Source organism: Eucyclogobius newberryi, unplaced genomic scaffold (assembly GCF_026437365.1).
Source record: "Eucyclogobius newberryi isolate DKJ021-1_F unplaced genomic scaffold, fEucNew1.0.hap1 SCAF_12, whole genome shotgun sequence".
NCBI classification, from domain to species: domain Eukaryota; kingdom Metazoa; phylum Chordata; class Actinopteri; order Gobiiformes; family Gobiidae; genus Eucyclogobius; species Eucyclogobius newberryi.
Window position 1 is genome coordinate 1725466 of NW_027315746.1, and position 23211 is coordinate 1748676.

The window sequence follows — 23211 nt, forward strand, 5'->3', positions numbered from 1 at the left end:
TGGTGAAACGGCAGCGTCGGCAAAAGCAGCAGCGACTTTAACCCTTCATGTGCCAGAGCGATTGTGAAGTAAAAGTACACAAATACAGGGGCAGAAGTACTACGATTGTGAAGTAAAAGTACAAATAATATACAGGGGCAGAAGTACTACGATTGTGAAGTAAAAGTACAAATAATATACAGGGGCAGAAGTACTACGATTGTGAGGTAAAAGTACAAATAATATACAGGGGCAGAAGTACTACGATTGTGAAGTAAAAGTACAAATAATATACAGGGGCCCAATTCTAAATCAAAACTCTAAACCTTTCGGCAGAATTTCACTGAAAGTGACCATCGAATCACATGAGAAATACTTTAAAAGTAGAAAAGGCAAAAACAAAATGACAAAATCAGTCCAACAGCAGCTTTTCATCATCCTCATTCTCAAAATGATTCAAAAATACATAACTTTACTGAACTGTCATCAAAACAAACATAAACATCAGCAACAAATCAATAACTGACTCCGTCGTGTCACTTCCTGTTACATAACTTCTCTCACATAAAAATGACCCACGCGAGGAATAAATGTGTTGTATTTGTTTGTTTACAGCTTTGATTTGCTTTTACTTTGGCAGCCGTGAGCGGAAGTGGCGCGCAGGTGTCACGCCGCCTTTACGCGCGCGGTTGAGGAAGTGCAAATAAAAACTCGGTGTTTTGAAATGTAAATGTTTTAAACGTGCACTTTTCCCCTCGCGCCGCAAACAACGCGGACAAAACGCGTCGACTTTCGCTGCGAATGCGCAAACGAACGCTTCGAAACGCACGTAAAACGCACGTAAAACAAGTTGAACGGCCGCGCGCGCCGGAGGCTTCACGCGCTCTGGAGCGTAAAGCAGGAAGGACGCGTCACACCAACGTTACAAGCGTCATATGCACAAGATTTAAGCTTTTATTCCTCTAAAGTCACGCGCCTGTCGCGCGGGAGGGAAAGAAACGCGTTTTATTTCATTTGTTTGAAAGTGGCAACGCGTTTAGTTCCAGAGGCAACGCGTAAATCTGCTGAAGTGCGCGTCAAAAAGCGCAAACGCACCGCGCAAGGTGGAATAGAGCGTAATAACGGTAAAAACGTCTTTGAAAATGAACAAAAACGGGAATAAACGGAAGGGATTTGCTGTAAAACGGAGCGCTCGTTTGTAACGGAGCCGGCAGCGGTCACGGACGCGCACAAACTTAAGAGACACGGGACGCTTACCGGAGAGAGACGCGACGGCGGCCGGCCATGAGTGCGCGGAGAGCGGGGAGAGACGCGGCGGTGTGCCCGGTGTGCGCGCGGCGGCCCCCGGTGTGCGCTGGCCCCCGGCTCCTGCAGCGGCGGCCCCGGTGCACAGGGTCAGAGTCAGCGGGACGGAGCGACAGCTGGAGCCGCCATGTTCCCGTGTTACAGGCGCTGTTTATCCAGCTTCAGCTCTTCCTCCTCCTCCTCCTCCTCAGCTCATTAGCACGCGCCAGCGCGCACGCGCACACGGGCGCACGCACACGAGAGCAGGGGCGGCGGAGGGAGGGGGGCCTGAAGAGAGAGGGCGCCCGGAGAGAGAGAGGGGGGGCCCAGAGAGAGAGAGAGGGGGGGGCCCGGAGAGAGAGAGGGGGGGCGGAGAGAAAGAGGGGGGGGGCCGGAGAGAAAGAGGGGGGGGCGGAGAGAAAGAGGGGGGGCGGAGAGAAAGAGGGGGGGGGGGCGGAGAGAAAGAGGGGGGGGGGCGGAGAGAAAGAGGGGGGGCGGAGGGAGGGGGGCCTGAAGAGAGAGGGCGCCCGGAGAGAGAGAGGGGGGGCCCAGAGAGAGAGAGAGGGGGGGAGAGAAAGAGGGGGGGGCCGGAGAGAAAGAGGGGGGGGGGCGGAGAGAAAGAGGGGGGGGGGGGGCGGAGAGAAAGAGGGGGGGCGGAGAGAAAGAGGGGGGGGCCCTAAATTAAAGGTGGATAGAATTGAGTTTGTTGTTTTCGTTCATCATTCACATAAAATGATAAACCAGCTGTCAGAGGGGAGTGGCCTCCTGTCTGAGGGGAGTGGCCTGCCTGAGGGGAGTGGCTTAAAGTCATATAATCCCACTATCACTACTTTATAAAACTGAATAGTTTTAATCATATTGAAGCAATCATGTATTTATGCTAATTAGACAAACGTGTAACATAGTTTAGCGCTATTGAGACTAAAGGGGGAGGAGCCTCACATGTAAACAAAAGCAGGATTTTGGACCAATCAGTGAAAGAAGAAAATAAAAGGACAAATTGTTCCAGTTTATTCAGCAAAATATTGATTCTTATTTACAATTAATTCACACAAACGTATGATCTTTACAGGCAAAATGTTTTAATTGAACATAAGCCAAGTGGACACACTGGCGGTCAGTAGGTGGTCAGTAGGTGGTCAGTAGGCGGTCAGAGACGTCACAGGCGACTCTTCCACACGGCGTTTGCTGAGGACAAAAGACGAGAAGTGTGAGGAAGGATCTAGAAACACAGAGATGTTTGAGTCGTACTCAGAGTGACGAGGCCGTCCTTCTGCAGCTTCTGCAGGTGATGGAGCAGGTTCAGCTCAGCCGCTCTGTGCAGGTGCTCAGGAGTGTCCTACACCACAGAGACAGGGCTCTATAAAGGCTCTATACAGGCTCTATACAGGCTCTATACAGGCTCTATAGAAGCTCTATAACGGCTCTATAGAAGCTCTATAGAGGCTTTATAGAGGCTTTGTTGTTGTTGTTGTTGTTTTATGGCGGTTGGCATCCAATTGTTGCATTACCGCCAGACTTTATTCCTCAGACTTTTCGTAGTCCTCAGACTGTCGTAGTCCGTAAAAGTACTCCTCCCATTGCTTTGGTGTTACAAAGCCCATGAGGTCATGATATGTCTTTGTGACTAGAATAGTTGTTGTTGTTGTTGTTGTTGTTTTATGGCGGTTGGCATCCAAGCGTTGCATTACCGCCAGACTTTATTCCTCAGACTTTTCGTAGTCCTCAGACGTGTCGTAGTCCGTAAAAGAACTCCTCCCATTGCTTTGGTGTTACAAAGCCCATGAGGTCATGATATGTCTTTGTGACTAGAATAGTTGTTGTTGTTGTTGTTGTTGTTTTATGGCGGTTGGCATCCAAGCGTTGCATTACCGCCAGACTTTATTCCTCAGACTTTTCGTAGTCCTCAGACGTGTCGTAGTCCGTAAAAGAACTCCTCCCATTGCTTTGGTGTTACAAAGCCCATGAGGTCATGATATGTCTTTGTGACTAGAATAGTTGTTGTTTCAGAGACCAACCGGCTTTATTCCAGGGAGACTCTTCTTCACCTTCCTCTCCTTCTTTGACATTCGGTGCTTCCATCGTACAGCTTTATTCTTTAGGCTTCATTCTATAGGCTTTAATATGTCCACTGATGTCGCCGCTTGGTAGCCGTGCGTCTACGAGACTGGACGAGGACAGGAGACCACCCCCACCCCCATCTCGTCACTCTGATCACCCTGACTCCCCAAAAGCAGACCCCCATCACTCCGACCCCCATTTAGCGCCTTTAGCCTGTTTTCTATATCTGCCCAATCAAGCTCCTTTGTTCCAAGGAATCTCCCTGCAGCTTTAGCAATGATCCTGATCCTTTCAGTTCTGCTTTGAGTCTGAGCAGCACAGTTTACAACATCCACCATAAAGAGTACAAAATCCTCTCTATCCACAACCAGGGTATTCTCATTAATTCTGGAACCTGCACACTTGGGACCTCCACTCTTGAAACCTTCACACTTCTTGGGAGCCACGCTGGCCTCTCTCATTTCGCCCTGGCTGGGAGCAGCGCTGGCTCCTCTCTCTGTATTTACTCTAAACTCATTACTTGAAACTTTCTTGACTGCATAGGATATACCTTGAGAGACCTTTATTTTATGCACCTCAGCAGCTCTTTTGCTAAACCTGCATCCCCCGTAGGCAGAGCTATGTTCTTCCCCACAGTTACAGCACTTCAGTTTTGCTCCCACGTCACACTTCCCATACTCGTGGTCTCCTGCACATTTACCACATCTTTGCCTCCCTCTACAGACCGCTGCAATATGCCCAAAGCGCTGGCACTTAAAGCAACGCAGGGGCGGTGGAACATATGGCCTAACGTCATGGCACATGAACCCAATGAACACCTTACTAGGCAGGCACCTCCCTTCAAGTGTTACCATTACCGACAAGCTGTCACATCTTACCCCAGACCGGGTCACCTTCAAACGCCTAGCGTCCACCACCTTAGCTCCAGTCAAATTCTCCTTAACTTCATCCACAGACGTCGCCGTAGGGACACCTACGATAACTCCTCTGACCGTGTTTCTTTCAGCATCAGACATAAGAATGTCCTTTCCACCCAGACGTTTAGTTCCAATCGCCTTCCGTTGCTGAGCCGCGTCCTTGCACACGACCAGCAGCGAGCCATCTCTAAGGACACTCGCACTCTTGATCACTCCCACAGCTACAGTTAGGCTCTTTGACAATGCCACTGAATTCCACTCCTTAAAGGATGCACTATCCTGTGCAAGCTTTATGATCACCTTACAGTCTCTGCTCTCACCCCGGACATCAATAGCTTCAGCCTCATCCTGCTGCTCATTCCCAGAACCCTCGGACGAGCTAAGGGACTTTTTACGTTTCCGGGCACGTGCAGCCAGAAAAGGCTGCTCCTCCACGCCGTCCAGAACGTCTTCGACCACCGATCCACTCTCCTCCGCCATCTCCCGTCTCTCCCAGACCGGAGACTAGCTCTTCTTCTTCTTCCATTGTAAAAGCTCTATAAAGAGCTATAGAGCTCTATAAAGGCTCTTTAAATCTATATAAAGCCTCTTTAAACGCTGTATAAAGGCTCTATAGAGGCTTTATACAGGTTCTATTAAGGCTCTATAAAAGCTCTATAAAAGCGCCATAAAACAACAACAACATAAAACACCACAAAGTCTAAGGAATAAAGTCTGGCGGTAATGCAACACTCGGATGCCAACTGCCATAAAACAACAACAACAAGCTCTTTAAAGGCTCTATTATTGGCACTGCTCTGGTGTAGCGTGTTGCAGTCAGACCTTGTACACCTGCTTGACGAGTTCGCTGGATGTCAGGCCCGTCTCGGCGTCTTTCACGATGCTCAGGATCTGCTGCTCTCTCTGGTTTCTGTGGGCGATGTACATCTGGATCTTTGACACGGCGTCCTGCACCACTGGACCATGGCCTGGACGGGACGAGGAGGAGACACGACGAGACGAGGAGGAGACACGACGGGACGAGGAGGAGACACGACGAGACGAGGAGGAGACACGACGGGACAAGGAGGAGACACGACGGGACAAGGAGGAGACACGACGGGACAAGGAGGAGACACGACGAGACGAGGAGGAGACACGACGGGACAAGGAGGAGACACGACGAGACGAGGAGGAGACACGACGGGACGAGGAGGAGACACGACGGGACGAGGAGGAGACACGACGGGACGAGGAGGAGACACGACGGGACAAGGAGGAGACACGACGGGACAAGGAGGAGACACGACGAGACGAGGAGGAGACACGACGGGACGAGGAGGAGACACGACGGGACAAGGAGGAGACACGACGAGACACGACGGGACGAGGAGGAGACACGACGGGACGAGGAGGAGACACGACGAGACACGACGGGACGAGGAGGAGACACGACGGGACGAGGAGGAGACACGACGGGACAAGGAGGAGACACGACGGGACAAGGAGGAGACACGACGAGACGAGGAGGAGACACGACGGGACGAGGAGGAGACACGACGGGACAAGGAGGAGACACGACGGGACAAGGAGGAGACACGACGAGACGAGGAGGAGACACGACGGGACGAGGAGGAGACACGACGGGACAAGGAGGAGACACGACGAGACACGACGGGACGAGGAGGAGACACGACGGGACGAGGAGGAGACACGACGGGACAAGGAGGAGACACGACGGGACAAGGAGGAGACACGACGAGACGAGGAGGAGACACGACGGGACGAGGAGGAGACACGACGGGACAAGGAGGAGACACGACGAGACACGACGGGACGAGGAGGAGACACGACGGTGTGATGCTGTTATTATTATTCACTCTGATGATGTCATGTCTTTTATCAGATGTTCTCCACTGACCGCTGCTGCCCCCTGGTGGTGGTCTCTGGAGCGAGTCCCAGGTGTGAGACAAAGTAAAGGCTCCTTCGTCTCTGTTGATGGTCCGTAGAGCCATAGAGCTGTCAGAGTGACCACCAGGGGGCAGGCGCGGTCAGTCTGATAGAGCTGTCAGAGTGACCACCAGGGGGCAGGCGCGGTCAGTCTGATAGAGCTGTCAGAGTGACCACCAGGGGGCAGGCGCGGTCAGTCTGATAGAGCTGTCAGAGTGACCACCAGGGGGCAGGCGCGGTCAGTCTGTCAGAAAACGTCGAGTGTAAACGTTCCCAAACTTTCCAGAAACATTACACTGGACACTTCAGAACCAGCAGATCTAGACCAGTTCTAAAAAGGACTAAAAAGTGGATAAAATTAACTCCAAATTCAATAATTACAACCTGAAAGATCGATTAATTGTTCGATGACGTCAACAGCACAAATGAGACAATTTGAGTTTAATCTAATGATCAATAAAGATTTATCCCAGAATGTTTTATAACTATAAAGTGACACTGGCCCGGGGGTACACACTGACCCGGGTACACACTGACCCGGGTACATACTGACCCGGGTACACACTGACCCGGGTACACACTGGCCCGGGTACACCCTGGCCCGGGTACACCCTGGCCCGGGTACACACTGGCCCGGGTACACACTGACCCGGGTACACACTGACCCGGGTACATCCTGGCCTGGGTACATCCTGGCCCGGGTACACACTGGCCCGGGTACATCCTGGACCAGGTACACACTGGCCCGGGTACATCCTGGCCCGGGTACACACTGACCTGGGTAGATGAGCTGCGGGCCCTGCTGCAGTAGAACGTCCAGGCTCTTCATGTAGTCGTACAGATCCTCAAAGACGGCGGTGCCTTCGCCCAGAATACAGTCTCCAGAGAAGAGCGCCTCCTCCTCCTCCAGGAGCAGAGACATGTGGTCATCTGTGTGCCCCGGCGTGAACAGAACCCTGCGGGAGGAGCAGAACCCTGAGGGAGGAGCATGACCCTGAGGGAGGAGCATGACCCTGAGGGAGGAACAGAATCCTGAGGGAGGAACAGAATCCTGAGGGAAGAGCAGGACCCTGAGGGAGGAGCAGGACCCTGAGGGAGGAGCAGGACCCTGAGGGAGGAGCAGGACCCTGAGGGAGGGAGGAGGGGGAACAGAACCCTGAGGGAGGAGCAGAACCCTGAGGGAGGAACAGAACCCTGAGGGAGGAGCATGACCCTGAGGGAGGAGCCTGACCCTGAGGGAGGAACAGAACCCTGAGGGAGGAGCAGGACCCTGAGGGAGGGAGGAGGGGGAACAGAACCCTGAGGGAGGAGCAGAACCCTGAGGGAGGAACAGAACCCTGAGGGAGGAGCATGACCCTGAGGGAGGAGCCTGACCCTGAGGGAGGAACAGAACCCTGAGGGAGGAGCAGAACCCTGAGGGAGGAGCAGAACCCTGAGGGAGGAACAGAACCCTGAGCTGAGGGAGGAGGAGGAACAGAACCCTGAGGGAGGAGCAGAACCCTGAGGGAGGAGCAGGACCCTGAGGGAGGAGCAGGACCCTGAGGGAGGAGCATGACCCTGAGGGAGGAGCATGACCCTGAGGGAGGAGCAGGACCATGAGGGAGGAGCAGGACCCTGAGGGAGGAGCATGACCATGAGGGAGGAGCAGAATCCTGAGGGAGGAGCAGGACCCTGAGGGAGGAGCAAGACCCTGAGGGAGGAGCAGGACCCTGAGGGAGGAGCAGGACCCTGAGGGAGGAGCAGGGAGCAGGACAGTGTCATACAGTGGTGGACAGGAGCTACATACTTGAGAGTTGCTCCCTCCGTTCGAATCAAGTCTCCATCTTTTAAATACGTGTAATTCTTGTTCTCCATCGATTCTTTAGAACCGTCGGCTCGAGGGAGTTTACTCACTTTCACCTCCGGACCTGGAAAAGGAAAGGAGACGCAAGAGAGGGTTAGAGGAGGAGCGGAGCAGAGGAGGGGAGAAGAGGAGGAGAGGTACGGAGGAAAGGAGAGGTCAGAGGAGGAGAGGAGGGTCAGAGGAGGAGAGGAGAAGGTCAGAGGGTCAGGGGGTCAGACCTGTGATGTCACGCCTGATGTCCTCCACTCCTCCGCTGTGGTCACTGTGCCAGTGAGTGATGAGGATCTCCTGGACGCTGCAGCTGGACTGGACCAGAGCTCGTTTCAGGTTTGAGACGTACTCGGGGACAGAGGGTTCTCCAGTGTCAATGAGGACACGTCTGAGGACACAGAGACAACCCATGACCACCTCCTGCTCCTCCACCTCCTCCTGCTCCTCCTCCACCACCTCCTGCTCCTCCCCCTCCTCTTGCTCCTCCTCCACCTCCTCTTGCTCCTCCTCTTGCACAAGTACGACACTGACTCACAGCAAACGACAAACAATATTGAGTTCTGATCATATTGTCCATGTGTCAGGACTAAACATGGAGCGGCCTCCTGCTGGTGCCAGAGTCAGGACTAAACATGGAGCGGCCTCCTGCTGGTGCCAGAGTCAGGACTAAACATGGACCGGCCTCCTGCTGGTGCCAGAGTCAGGACTAAACATGGAGCGGCCTCCTGCTGGTGCCAGAGTCAGGACTAAACATGGACCGGCCTCCTGCTGGTGCCAGAGTCAGGACTAAACATGGAGCGGCCTCCTGCTGGTGCCAGAGTCAGGACTAAACATGGAGCGGCCTCCTGCTGGTGCCAGAGTCAGGACTAAACATGGAGCGGCCTCCTGCTGGTGCCAGAGTCAGGACTAAACATGGAGCGGCCTCCTGCTGGTGCCAGAGTCAGGACTAAACATGGAGCGGCCTCCTGCTGGTGCCAGAGTCAGGACTAAACATGGAGCGGCCTCCTGCTGGTGCCAGAGTCAGGACTAAACATGGACCGGCCTCCTGCTGGTGCCAGAGTCAGCTCTGAACATGGACCGGCCTCCTGCTGGTGCCAGAGTCAGCTCTGAACATGGACCGGCCTCCTGCTGGTGCCAGAGTCAGGACTAAACATGGTCCGGCCTCCTGCTGGTGCCAGAGTCAGGACTAAACATGGAGCGGCCTCCTGCTGGTGCCAGAGTCAGGACTAAACATGGAGCGGCCTCCTGCTGGTGCCAGAGTCAGGACTAAACATGGAGCGGCCTCCTGCTGGTGCCAGAGTCAGGACTAAACATGGAGCGGCCTCCTGCTGGTGCCAGAGTCAGGACTAAACATGGAGCGGCCTCCTGCTGGTGCCAGAGTCAGGACTAAACATGGACCGGCCTCCTGCTGGTACCAGAGTCAGGACTAAACATGGACCGGCCTCCTGCTGGTGCCAGAGTCAGGACTAAACATGGAGCGGCCTCCTGCTGGTGCCAGAGTCAGGACTAAACATGGAGCGGCCTCCTGCTGGTGCCAGAGTCAGGACTAAACATGGACCGTCCTCCTGCTGGTGCCAGAGTCAGCTCTGAACATGGACCGGCCTCCTGCTGGTGCCAGAGTCAGCTCTGAACATGGACCGGCCTCCTGCTGGTGCCAGAGTCAGGACTAAACATGGTCCGGCCTCCTGCTGGTGCCAGTCAGGACTAAACATGGAGCGGCCTCCTGCTGGTGCCAGAGTCAGGACTAAACATGGAGCGGCCTCCTGCTGGTGCCAGAGTCAGGACTAAACATGGAGCGGCCTCCTGCTGGTGCCAGAGTCAGGACTAAACATGGAGCGGCCTCCTGCTGGTGCCAGAGTCAGGACTAAACATGGAGCGGCCTCCTGCTGGTGCCAGAGTCAGGACTAAACATGGAGCGGCCTCCTGCTGGTGCCAGAGTCAGCTCTGAACATGGACCGGCCTCCTGCTGGTGCCAGAGTCAGCTCTGAACATGGACCGGCCTCCTGCTGGTGCCAGAGTCAGGACTAAACATGGTCCGGCCTCCTGCTGGTGCCAGAGTCAGGACTAAACATGGAGCGGCCTCCTGCTGGTGCCAGAGTCAGGACTAAACATGGAGCGGCCTCCTGCTGGTGCCAGAGTCAGGACTAAACATGGAGCGGCCTCCTGCTGGTGCCAGAGTCAGGACTAAACATGGACCGGCCTCCTGCTGGTGCCAGAGTCAGGACTAAACATGGACCGGCCTCCTGCTGGTGCCAGAGTCAGGACTAAACATGGACCGGCCTCCTGCTGGTGCCAGAGTCAGGGTCATGATCCTAATCATCAATTAGAACTATTCTGGATTAGTTTGGGGTGAACGGGCCTCAACGTTATTGAAGAAAAAACATAAATGTATAAAGTATCATTTATAATGAAATATAATAGTGAGTCTCTTGTAATGAGTTGTCCTGACGCCACGTGGACATGTATTTATCTAATGTACTTGTCAACAAGAAAACAAACTTTGTTTGCACTTTTGTCCAAGTCGGTCATTTGTGGACGGTCCCTAAAGACAGCACGGAACATTGTCTAGATCCCCTCGCCTGTGCCCGGTGTAGTGCCCCTCGCCTGTGCCCGGTGTAGTGCCCCTCTCCTGTGCCCGGTGTAGTGCCCCTCTCCTGTGCCCGGTGTAGTGCCCCTCGCCTGTGCCCGGTGTAGATCCCCTCGCCTGTGCCCGGTGTAGTGCCCCTCTCCTGTGCCCGGTGTAGTGCCCCTCTCCTGTGCCCGGTGTAGTGCCCCTCTCCTGTGCCCGGTGTAGTGCCCCTCGCCTGTGCCCGGTGTAGTGCCCCTCGCCTGTGCCCGGTGTAGTGCCCCTCACCTGTGCCCGGTGTAGTGCCCCTCTCCTGTGCCCGGTGTAGTGCCCCTCACCTGTGCCCGGTGTAGTGCCCCTCACCTGTGCCCGGTGTAGTGCCCCTCTCCTGTGCCCGGTGTAGTGCCCCTCACCTGTGCCCGGTGTAGTGCCCCTCTCCTGTGCCCGGTGTAGTGCCCCTCGCCTGTGCCCGGTGTAGATCCCCTCGCCTGTGCCCGGTGTAGTGCCCCTCTCCTGTGCCCGGTGTAGTGCCCCTCTCCTGTGCCCGGTGTAGTGCCCCTCGCCTGTGCCCGGTGTAGTGCCCCTCGCCTGTGCCCGGTGTAGTGCCCCTCACCTGTGCCCGGTGTAGTGCCCCTCTCCTGTGCCCGGTGTAGTGCCCCTCACCTGTGCCCGGTGTAGTGCCCCTCACCTGTGCCCGGTGTAGTGCCCCTCTCCTGTGCCCGGTGTAGTGCCCCTCACCTGTGCCCGGTGCCCACCAGGTAAGTGTTGGTCCCCTGCAGAGTCATGGGCCCCGGGTTACAGCCTAGGACCCGCATCACGCGAGCGGACAGCTGCTCCACGCGCGGGATCACGGCGCTCATGGCTCTCACCGGGACCACCGTTTAAGACCCGGTACAGAGGACAGACTTCCCGGGACAGAGGAGAGAAAGAGGACCCTAAAGTGTGATCATCAAAACAAGTGCACAGCGCATGGAGAGAAGCCGTAAGTAAACAGGAAACAGCGCGTCACATGAGCTACAATTACTTCCGGCTGACTTAACTTCCAAAATAAAACCCCCTCTGCCTTTACAAAGCGTTTGTTTCACGTGAGTCGTTTGAAATGGAGTTTGAATAAGTCCACGGCGGGTTTATTGTCTCCTCTTTGTTTAGTTTCATTTGAGCAACGACAAAAATGCACCTTCAGCTCGAAGATAACGCAACGAGAGGTAAAGACCAGCAGGTGGTGGCATCGTACAGTTTGATGCGGATCCACGGTTCAGACTTTAAGAAAAGAGTGAAAATGAAGTATTTGAAGAGAACATTTCATTTGGAGACTACTACTACTACCACTACCACTACCACTACCACTACCACTACCACTACCACTACCACTACCACTACTACTACTACTACTACTACTACTACTACTACTACTACTACTACTACTACTACTAGTTACAATCTTCTTCAGACTTTATCAGCTGAAAATGCTGCTTTACATTTGTCTCACATTTGATTTTTAAACATTTTTATTCATCATTTTACATGTGAATTGTGCCGTTTTTAAGTCAACAAGGTCTTTAAATGGAACATGTTTCTGTGATAAAAGTTGACCCGTGAAATAACAACACCACAACCTTTAATAACGTGTAATAACACCACCACAACCTTTAATAACATGTGATAACACCACCACAACCTTTAATAACTCGTATGGGGTAAAACCGGTAACCTCGTTCCTGGTGCAGTTGTATGCGTGAACCAGTGGTTTTACATATTCCTTCCATTTTGTTTTCTGTTTTGTTTCCAGTGTTCCCAACATTGCAAGTAGTGTTCGGTTGAATCGTTCAACTGGGTTTCCTCGTGGCTGGTACGGCGTTGTTCTACTCTTGAGAATACCAGCAACTTCACATAATTCTTTAATTAGTTTAGACTCAAAATCTGCCCCCTGGTCTGTGTGAATTCGCTCGGGGATGCCATAATGAATAATGAGATTCTCCCACAAACATTTGGCTACAGTCTTTGCTTTTTGGTTAGGTGTGGGGATGGCAAATGCAAATTTTGTGAAATGATCAGTCAAGACCAAAATGTCACGGGTGTTGCTGGTGTCAGGCTCAAGACTCAGGAAATCCATACACAAAAGTTCAAGCGGACGTGTTGCTTTAATGTTGACAAGTGGAGCAGCTCTTTCAGGCAGTGCTTTCCGACGGACACAACGACCGCAATTTTTGATCTTTTGCTCCACATCTGCTGCCATTTTCGGCCAATAAAATCTTGTTCGTACCAGGTCAAGGGTACGTTCAATCCCCATGTGACCCATGTCATCATGAAGATTTTTCAGAACCACTGGACGCAGTTCTTCAGGGAGAATTAGTTGATACGAAATATTTTCATTATCTCGCCTCTTCCTGTACAACACTCCGTCCATCAGCTCCATCCTTGACCATTCTCTTAACAAGAGTGGCAGTTCAGGGAGTTCAGCCCTTGCGGTTGGCGGAGGCTTTTCACCCGTTTCGAGCTGATGGATTAACTCTCGGATGCATGGGTCAGCGTGTTGCTTTTCTTTAACATCGAAGGCAGGAATGACTGGCAAATGGTGTATACCTCCAGAGCTATAATCGTCCGGAATAGTGTCAGCTGTGACGGACATTGACTCCACATAAGTGAACCCTTGGTCATGTGTAGAGCGGACATAATGACCTTGGCATATGGCATTCACAATGTCTTCTGAAATCACTTCAAAGTCAGCGGCATGCCGAGTTATGAATTGATTTACCATCTCATGGTCTTGCAGGATGTCGTCACTTGAAGAACAATGAGGACGTCTGGAGAGAGCATCTGCGTCTTTGTTCTGTGTTCCAGCCCGGTATTGGATTTTGAAAGAATAGGTAGACAAAGCAGCCAACCAACGATGTCCTGTAGCGTCCAGTTTAGCAGTGGTGAGGAGGTAGGTGAGGGGGTTGCTGTCAGTAACCACTGTAAAGTTTGATCCATAAAGATAATCCTGAAATGTTTCCGTTACACTCCACTTGAGGGCAAGAAATTCTAGTTTATGTGCGGGGTAACGGCTTTCACTTTGCGACAGTCCACGGCTGGCGTAGGCTATGGCCCGAAGCTTCCCCTCCTGCTCCTGGTACAACGCTGCTCCCAGTCCCGTCACACTAGCGTCCGTATGGAGAATGTACGGATGAGTTGGATTTGCAAAACCAAGCACTGGAGCAGTGGTCAGCTTTACAATGAGTGCGTCGAAAGCGTCGTGACATTGGCTAGTCCACCTTTCCCCGAATGGCTGGTTCGGACTATACAGTGATGATTGTGGTCTAGAGTTCTTTGACTTGCGAGCTGGTGGGTATCCACGAGTCAGGTCATTTAGTGGTTTGGCAATGACGGCGTAGTCTCGTATAAATCGGCGATAGTATCCGGCAAAACCCAGAAATGATCTTAATTGCTTAAGTGTCGTGGGAATTGGCCAGGTTTTTATGGCTTTGATCTTTTCTGGGTCTGTTTCCACACCATTTTCAGATACTATATGTCCCAGGTATCGGACAGATGTCTGGAAAAACCGACATTTCTCTGGTGATCATTTTAGTCCATATTCCCCCAATCGCTTAAGAACTCTAAGAAGCCTTCGCTCATGCTCCTCCAAAGTGTCAGAAAAAATTATCAAATGGTCTATAAACACCAGCACCTCTTTCAGGTGGAGATCTCCCATGCATCGCTCCATCAAGCGCTGAAAGGTGCTGGGTGCATTTGTAATCCCTTGTGGCATGCGATTAAACTCCCAAAACCCAAGGGGGGTCACAAATGCAGTTTTCTGTTTGTCCTCCTCATCCATCTCTATCTGGTAGTATCCACTCTTTAGATCCAGCACGGAGAACCATTTTGACCCAGTGAGGGCAGAAAATGATTCTTCAAGATTTGGTAAAGCATATGCATCTTTAATGGTCTGAAGGTTCAATTTGCGATAGTCTATGCATAACCGTACATCACCATTTTTCTTCCTCACCACCACTACAGGAGACGAGAAAGGAGAAGTAGATTCCTGTATGACTCCGGCCTCAAGAAGGTCACGTAGATGGCGTCTGACTGCTTCGATATCCTGTGGGTGAATTGGCCGAGCACGCTGCTTCACCGGTGTGGAGTCGTGAAGTGGGATCTTATGCTTTACAGTAGTGGTACATCCAAAATCTAAGTCATGTTGAGAAAATACCTCCGAAACAGTGTTTAGTCTCTCTGTGATCCTCTCTTGCCATTCAGCTGAGAGAGGCGAATCTCCAAAGTTGATGTTTAATTTGGATGATGGAGTTGTAGCATGGTTTGTCACCTGATGTTCGGTTAACATGCAGTGATAGTCCTCTAAATCAGCGATCACACTCAGTGGGGGAATAAAAGTGTCCCATTCGGATTCATTTGAAATTACTACCGGAACCTTAAATGGAGGTAGAGCTGGAAGCATGATGAGACAGCTGCTGACGTATATTCCACCAGGCAGAGCAGAGGCAGGACGTTGCAAAAGGACACTGTGGCTGGGTGGTGGAGAAGAGACTTTAGCAGAGCCCTCGATGACAATGGTGCGACCCGCCGGAACGCACACTGGTGCCTTGTTGTTAAGTCTCACAACGCCTATTTTGCCATAGTCCTTGCATTGCTGTAACAGCTGTAATGTCTTTAAAACCGCTCTGTAACCCTGGGCATTCGGCTGGAATGCTGAATGACAGCACTGTCCATATAGTGTCTCTAGTGTGTTCATGCCAATGAGGATAGGAGTTGCGATGTGTGGGCTTGCATCCGGAACAACTAATGAAAGTGTTGAAACAACTTCCTTTTTGCCCACAAAGTCTTTAGAAAACTCAACGGAGAGCTCTATGTACCCAAGGTATGGAATGGTTTGTCCAGCAGCACCCTCAATTTGCAGAAGATCATGGAGTGGCTGGATCGGTTGTTCGTAGAGGTGTTTATTGTAAAAGGATGCAGATACTGTGGTCACCTGTGACCCTGTGTCGAGCAGGCACTTATGGGTTTGACCAGCAATACTGACCTCTGCAGTGCATCGGGATCCAACAAGCCCACAGGGAATTTTTGGTAATAACCCCGGACCAGTTTGCTGTGAATTAACACTGTGAATATTCCTTTTCTTTGCGGGACAGTGGGGGTCCTGCACAGCTCCTGTATGTCCCTCCACAGGAGCTGAGATTAGTTTAAATGTCCATTGATTGCCTGATGGCACCGCTGCCATTTCTGTTTCCTCTCATTAAACTGTTTACGTTTTGTATTTACAAGCTCTTCATTTGGTCGATTCTCACACTGTGGTCGTATATGTCCATCTTCACCACATCGGAAACAAAATCCAGGCTTGGGGCTTGGAGACGATGAATAAGATGTAGTCCGAGCAGGTCTGGGATTTTGACTTGACTGCTGGACTCTTGGAGTAAATGAGTGGTGGTTGGACTGGGTAACCCGGGAAACAGTCAGCGCAGCCAGTTGCTGTTGTACCTCAGCCATTTGCTTGGTGAGCGTCGACAGGGCAGCAGAAACATCACTTCCTTCGACGGCGAACTGTGCTTGAGCAGCGACACGTCTTGATGTCCCAAGATGTTGTTTCATCCTCTGCACCTTACTTGCTTCACGATCTTCTTCAGTCCTCAATAGTAACAACAGCTCCGCAAAAGAAGGTGGGTTTGATTTCCGCTGTTTTAACTGGAGCTCAGAAATGAGGTTATTATCCCAGCATCCCCTGCAGAATTGGCTCAGCAGGTGCCTGTTGATGTCCCTTGGTTTTACTCCTCCCCTCTTTACAGCAAGACTAAGTGTTACTTGCAGTCGCTGTAAATAGACGGATGGCTTCTCACCAGAATCTTGCAAAGTATCCATAAACTTTATGTAAAGTTCTTCCCCATCTTGTACAGTTCCAAAGGCAGAATCTAAATGTTGAATAAATATTTCCGCAGGCAAATCTGCACCGAGATGTTTCAAAAGGTCCACAGCAGGCGGCAGTAGGCTGTCAAGGATCTGCCGTGTTCTTTGCATTTCAGATGCAGCAGGGTCTTTCAAGATAATATCCACACTCGAACGCCATGCGTCGTAATCCACTTCATGCTGTGGTCGGGGGGTTCTTCCGGAAAACATTCGTAATCTGTGTGAAGAACGCACATCGTCACTTTTTACAATGTGTTCCACCACATACCTCTGTATTCCAGGTGGATTCAAATCCGCAGGAGACATGGTGATTGTGCAGCAGGTGTGGTAACCAGTTCAGAATCAGCAGCCATTTTGTATTGTGGTGGTGTTGAGGGATCAGCCATTTTGAATTCTGTGGGGCGTTCAGGTTTAACAGTGCGCATCTCAGCAACTGCTTCATTTATTTGGGTCATTCATTCTTGTAAAACGTCAGTAAAGTCCTGGCCAGACAATTTTGCCACTTCTTTTAAGTCAGCTAAATAAGTCCGTGTCTTATCACAACCTACATTAGCTGCATAAATCTTGGATAAACTCTCCACACAATATTCATTTTCCTCTGGTTTAAACGTGTAAGGTAGAATAGGTGTTAACAACTCAAACGCAGAACCGGTTTTAAACTCAACCACTAATTTCTTGTGAAATTCACTTTCGGGTGAATCTACTTTAACTGCGCGTTCTATGGCCCCGTATTGTAGCAGGAAGTCTTCCACTTCCTCTGAATCACAATTCGGTATCCCGCTCACTAGCACGGAGTTAGGAATTTTAACACCGAGTGAGTCCAACACATTCATCATTGATTTAATTTGGTGAGTCTGAATGAAATTAAATTAACTAGCAATGTATCATATACTTAACATGACCTCCTGGCTAGCTCGCCATGTTTTTCTTATGTAGCATATGTGAGAATATGCCATTTGGCTAGATCAGAAGGTTCGACTCAGGGAGGTGCATGTAAGTAATAATACAAAAACCAGCGAATCAAAGTGCGGCTGTGCCTTATATATTTACAGTGACCAACATACCAATATTTACAATATATACAATCTGCAGATTTCTAATGGTATACTGAAACATATTTCAATTTCTGGTGGTATCAATAACAATCCAAGGTTCAATAATGTTCAGTGCAAGACATCCATGGTAGAAAGCACACACACTCATAGTAACACTTGCAAATCTCAATGAAAATAGTACAAATGTCCATAAAAGAAGCAACCGGGTTCTTGTATTGTCCAAAAATATAGCGCTGTGACTGAGGGGAGAGTTCGCAAGGTGTGTGGTGTCTTTCGGGTGGGAGTGGACGGCTGAATCAGCCCCTACCATACCGCAGGTGGCTCATGTTGGAAAGTTTGTAGTTTTGTAATGTTCAGTGTTCAGTTCTGGTTCTGGGTCCAGGCTGGTCTCAGCTCGCCATCAAGTTAATCCTTCGTTCTGGTACCCCACTGGGCACACCTGGTACCCCACTGGGCACACCTGGCCTGCGATCAATAAACAGGTCCATCAGTGTAATACCCAACATTTAGCTAGCTTCTAGGTTCATCTCTTTAAATTACAAGTAATGCATTAAATACTTATTACATTCAGTTGTACAAATACATTTAAATAAACACTTGAATAAATACCTGTTTAGATAAATAATCTGTTGGCACGGCAATTAATATATAATATATATATATATATATATATATATATATATATAAATCTCGATAATCAAAGCAATATGCATCACACCAAGAAGACACAGACAGACAACTCAGACAGACTCACCAAATTCCACGTTTTCCTGCGCGCTACGAGTCCAGCATCAGCGGCGGTTGATAAAGCGTCTATTCACATACACGAGTTTAAAACCGGCGACATTTAAGATGATTAAAAAGCGGATGTTTGTTGCAAAGCGTACCTGGTTCAGCCGTCCTGTCGCCTCTCCCGACCCCGTGCCCGGAGAGGCACACAGGAAGCTGATATTGAACCGGCAAGCGTGTGATTGGCTAAAGTGACGCAGTGCGTGCGTGACGCGTAACATACGTAAACCACGTGACAAGAAGTATTGGGAGTTGTAGTTTTTTTTCCTATTTGCAATAAAAGTACGTGGGTTACATATAAATATGTATATTGCACATTAACCCACCGAAATAAATGCTACATCATAACACAGTTATTTTATTCATATTGTAGCATCTCTAGTGCGCGTGCGTGTGGTCTCTGGGGCGGAGCTAAGAGCGGCTCAGGAGACCAGGTAGTTTTTGATGTTCCTGTTCCATCACCATGGTTACGGCCAACAGTAACCAACTCTGTTCAAGAAATAAAGTGACAACTTGTGACACTAAACCAGCATCACTGACCTGAGCGAGAAATTACAATATTTACACCCAAACCAAAGCACAACCGGCTCCTTTAACAAGCGTCAAACTAACTCACGGAGCGGCACAAGCGGCACAAGCGGCACAAGCGGCGGCTTAAGACGATTCAATGAAGCCAGCGATCTTCTCGAAGGTTCCGTCTCTCGCGTCTTTAAACTCATTGCGCCGGCTTCAACTTCTGCCGCGGGGAAGACGTAAAGGATATAGAATGTGAGTGGTCGATTTTTAATGAGTCCAGAACCGAATCACCGGGTTTCGTTTTTTTTGGACCTGAACCGAAACGTTTTTACAAGTCCAGATCCGGTCCCTCGTAGTGGGACACATCCCTAACACCACCACGACCTTTAATATCGTGTAATAACACCACCGCCACCTTTAATAACACGTAATAACACCACCACAACCTTTAATAACATGTAATAACACCACCACGACCTTTAACAACGTGTAATAACACCACCACGACCTTTAATAACACATAACACCACCGCCACCTTTAATAACACGTAATAACACCACCACGACCTTTAATAACGTGTAATAACACCACCACCACCTTTAATAACATGTAATAACACCACCACCACAACCTTTAATAACGTGTAATAACACCACCACAATCTTTCATATTATGTAATAACACCACCACAACCTTTAATAACATGTAATAACACCACCACAACCTTTAATAACATGTAATAACACCACCACAACCTTTCATAACATGTAATAACACCACCACAACCTTTCATAACATGTAATAACACCACCACAACCTTTCATAAAATGTAATAACACCACCACAACCTTTCATAACATGTAATAACACCACCACGACCTTTCATAACATGTAATAACACCACCACAACCTTTCATAACATGTAATAACACCACCACCACAACCTTTAATAACATGTAATAACACCACCACCACAACCTTTAATAACGTGTAATAACACCACCACAATCTTTCATATTATGTAATAACACCACCACAACCTTTAATAACATGTAATAACACCACCACAACCTTTAATAACATGTAATAACACCACCACAACCTTTAATAACATGTAATAACACCACCACAACCTTTCATAACATGTAATAACACCACCACAACCTTTCATAAAATGTAATAACACCACCACGACCTTTCATAACATGTAATAACACCACCACGACCTTTCATAACATGTAATAACACCACCACGACCTTTCATAACATGTAATAACACCACCACAACCTTTCATAACATGTAATAACACCACCACAACCTTTCATAACATGTAATAACACCACCACAACCTTTAATAACATGTAATAACACCACCACAACCTTTCATAACATGTAATAACACCACCACAACCTTTCATAACATGTAATAACACCACCACGACCTTTCATAACATGTAATAACACCACCACAACCTTTCATAACATGTAATAACACCACCACAACCTTTCATAACATGTAATAACACCACCACAACCTTTAATAACATGTAATAACACCACCACAACCTTTCATAACATGTAATAACACCACCACAACCTTTAATAACATGTAATAACACCACCACAACCTTTCATAACATGTAATAACACCACCGCCAACTTTAATAACGTGTAATAACACCACCACCACCTTTAATAACATGTAATAACACCACCACAACCTTCAATAATATGTAATAACACCACCACGTCCTTTAATTCATGTAATAACGCCACCACGACCATAAATAACGTGTAATAACACCATCACAACATTTAATAACGTGTAATAACACCGCCACAACCTTTAATCACGTGTAATAATACCACCACAACCTTTAATAACGTGTAATAACACCACCACCACCTTTAATAACGTGTAATAACACCACCACCACCTTTAATAACACCACCACCACCTTTAATAACACATAACACCACCGCCACCTTTAATAAAACGTAATAACACCACCACGACCATTAATAACGTGTAATAACACCGCCACGACCTTTAATAACGTGTAATAACACCACCACGACCTTTAATAAGATAATAACACCACCACGACCTTTAATAAGATATAATAACACCACCACGACCTTTAATGACTTGTAATAACACCGCCACGACCTTTAATAATGTGTAATAACACCACCACAACCTTAAATAATGTGTAATAACACTACCGCCACCTTTAATAATGAGTAATAACACCACCACGACCTTTAATAACACGTAATAAAACCACCGCCACCTTTAATAACACGTAATAACACCACCACAACCTTTAATAACGTGTAATAACACCACCATGACCTTTAAGAACGTGTAATAACACCACCACGACCTTCAATAACGTGTAATAACACCACCACTACCACCTTTAATGACATGTAATAACACCACCACAACATTTAATAACGTGTAATAACACCACCACCACCTTTAATAAAATGTAATAACACCACTACGACCATTAGTAACGTGTAATAACACCACCACGACCTTAAATAACGTGTAATAACACCACCACAACCTTTAATAACTTGTAATAACACCGCCACGACTTTTAATAATGTGTAATAACACCACCACAACCTTTAATAACGTGTAATAACACCACCACAACCTTTCATAACATGTAATAACACCACCACAACCTTTAATAACATGTAATAACACCACCACAACCTTTCATAACATGTAATAACACCACCACAACCTTTAATAACATGTAATAACACCACCACAACCTTTAATAACATGTAATAACACCACCACAACCTTTCATAACATGTAATAACACCTCTCTTCCCAGAGTTTGAAGATTATCGTGGGGGAAAAAACTCACTTTTGTTTTGGTTCATTTCTCTGGATTATTCTCTCTGTTCATATGAAGCATCACCTGTTGCTTGGCAACACTCACATCACGCGCCATCTGCCCGGCAACAGCCTCGTGCTGCAGCCAATGACAGCGCAGAGACCGAGGCCCCAGCAGCCAATCAGAGCAAATATGCTGCTTATGTTTAATGATACAAAAAACACATTTTGACTTTGAAATAAAAGTTAAGACTTGTTTCTCAAACAAAGCAACTATTTTATGAGTGCTTTTCTTCAGAAGACGGAGAGTGACAGACTTTTCTGAAGCTCTAAGTTCTCTAAGTTCTCTTTATGCTCAGATTTAGACTCGTTTGTTTAAAAAAAAATTGATTTTCATTAAAGTCGAGCAGGAAAAACTCCAAATGAAACGACGCTCGTCACAAACTTTAACATCTGCTGGAGTTACAGCCGCAGTACGTCACTTTGCTGTCAAAAATGTGCCAAAAAGGAATAATAATAATACAAATATAAACTATTATCACATAAAACGTACTGTGAGCTCGCCTCTCCACAGACCCGACTCTGGCTCTGATATTCACAAGTTCTTTCTGCAAAAGTCACAGTCAGAGGTCAGAGATCAGAGGCCAGCAGTCAGAGGTTCATGTCACATCTAAACTGAGTATTTGAGTTCAGATGAAGACGACACGTTTCTGCTTCAACAATAGTTTTATTCATAGTTTTACACCAATAGAACAAAATATCTCTTAAATATTTACACTTCAGACACGTTTTCTACATAATTATCTTTAAATCATGAGATTCTTTAACGAAGCAAAAGATAAAACACAAGTTACACTGTAAAAGACACGTCTGCGCCAGCCAAAAAGACCCAACGTTTAATGTGATTTCAATATATTTCACTTTTATGGTGCAAAACGTACGACATGAAAAATAAATATATAGAATCCATTTTACAGTGAAAATAACTTTTGAAAAACATTTAAGGAATATTATATTTAATTAAAACCAATATTGTTTTTCTCTTCACGTAAGATGAATAAATACATCTATAACTGTGTGTCAAAAGTAATAAATGATCATTATGAATATGTAAATTCCAGTCATTTAAACTCACGTCAGAGCGTCTCTTTCACAGTCGCCGGGAAAAACGATTAAACGATAAAACGAGAGGTTTTTGCAGCAGAATTACATCATCTTTTCACTGCGTCTGGTTTTATTTCATCACAAGCGAGAGAGAGAGAGAGAGAGAGAGAGAGAGAGAGGAGGGGGAGAGAGGAGGGGGAGAGAGAGAGAGGAGGGGGAGAGGGAGAGAGAGAGGAGGGGGAGAGAGAGGAGGGGGAGAGAGAGAGAGGAGGGGGAGAGGGAGAGAGAGAGGAGAGAGAGAGAAGAGAGAGAGAGGAGGGGGAGAGGGAGAGAGAGAGGAGGGGGAGAGAGAGAGAGGAGAGAGAGAGAGAGGAGGGGGAGAGAGAGGAGGGGGAGAGAGAGAGAGGAGGGGGAGAGAGG

At 48.5% G+C, this 23211-nt stretch overlaps 2 protein-coding genes across 2 annotated transcripts in view; both read right to left on the reverse strand.

The window, feature by feature from the left end:
* LOC140355899 (nuclear receptor coactivator 2-like) overlaps positions 1-1484 on the reverse strand; it is a 55156-nt gene extending 53672 nt beyond the window's left edge. The window contains exon 1 of the mRNA XM_072440544.1: positions 1237-1484. The gene's annotated coding sequence lies outside the window, so the exon portion shown is untranslated. The remainder of the gene's footprint in view (positions 1-1236) is intronic.
* A 767-nt stretch (positions 1485-2251) lies between these two features.
* lactb2 (lactamase, beta 2) lies at positions 2252-11559 on the reverse strand. The gene is made up of 7 exons (XM_072440556.1): positions 11309-11559; positions 8232-8392; positions 7957-8077; positions 6948-7126; positions 5064-5209; positions 2515-2602; positions 2252-2451 (listed from the first exon to the last, which is right to left on the reverse strand). Exons 1-7 carry the CDS (start codon positions 11428-11430, stop codon positions 2423-2425), a joined length of 846 nt encoding a protein of 281 aa, XP_072296657.1. The 5' UTR covers positions 11431-11559; the 3' UTR covers positions 2252-2422.
* Positions 11560-23211: the final 11652 nt, after the last annotated feature.

Excerpts from the sequence above, each read along its gene's own strand:
- lactb2 (XM_072440556.1), bottom strand. The coding sequence starts at position 11,430 with ATGAGCGCCGTGATCCCGCGCGTGGAGCAGCTGTCCGCTCGCGTGATG. Across the intron at positions 8,078-8,231 it reads CATCAGGCGTGACATCACAG|GTCCGGAGGTGAAAGTGAGT; the intron begins GTCTGACCCCCT and ends TTCCTTTTCCAG. Across the intron at positions 2,452-2,514 it reads GGACGGCCTCGTCACTCTGA|CAAACGCCGTGTGGAAGAGT; the intron begins GTACGACTCAAA and ends TTTTGTCCTCAG.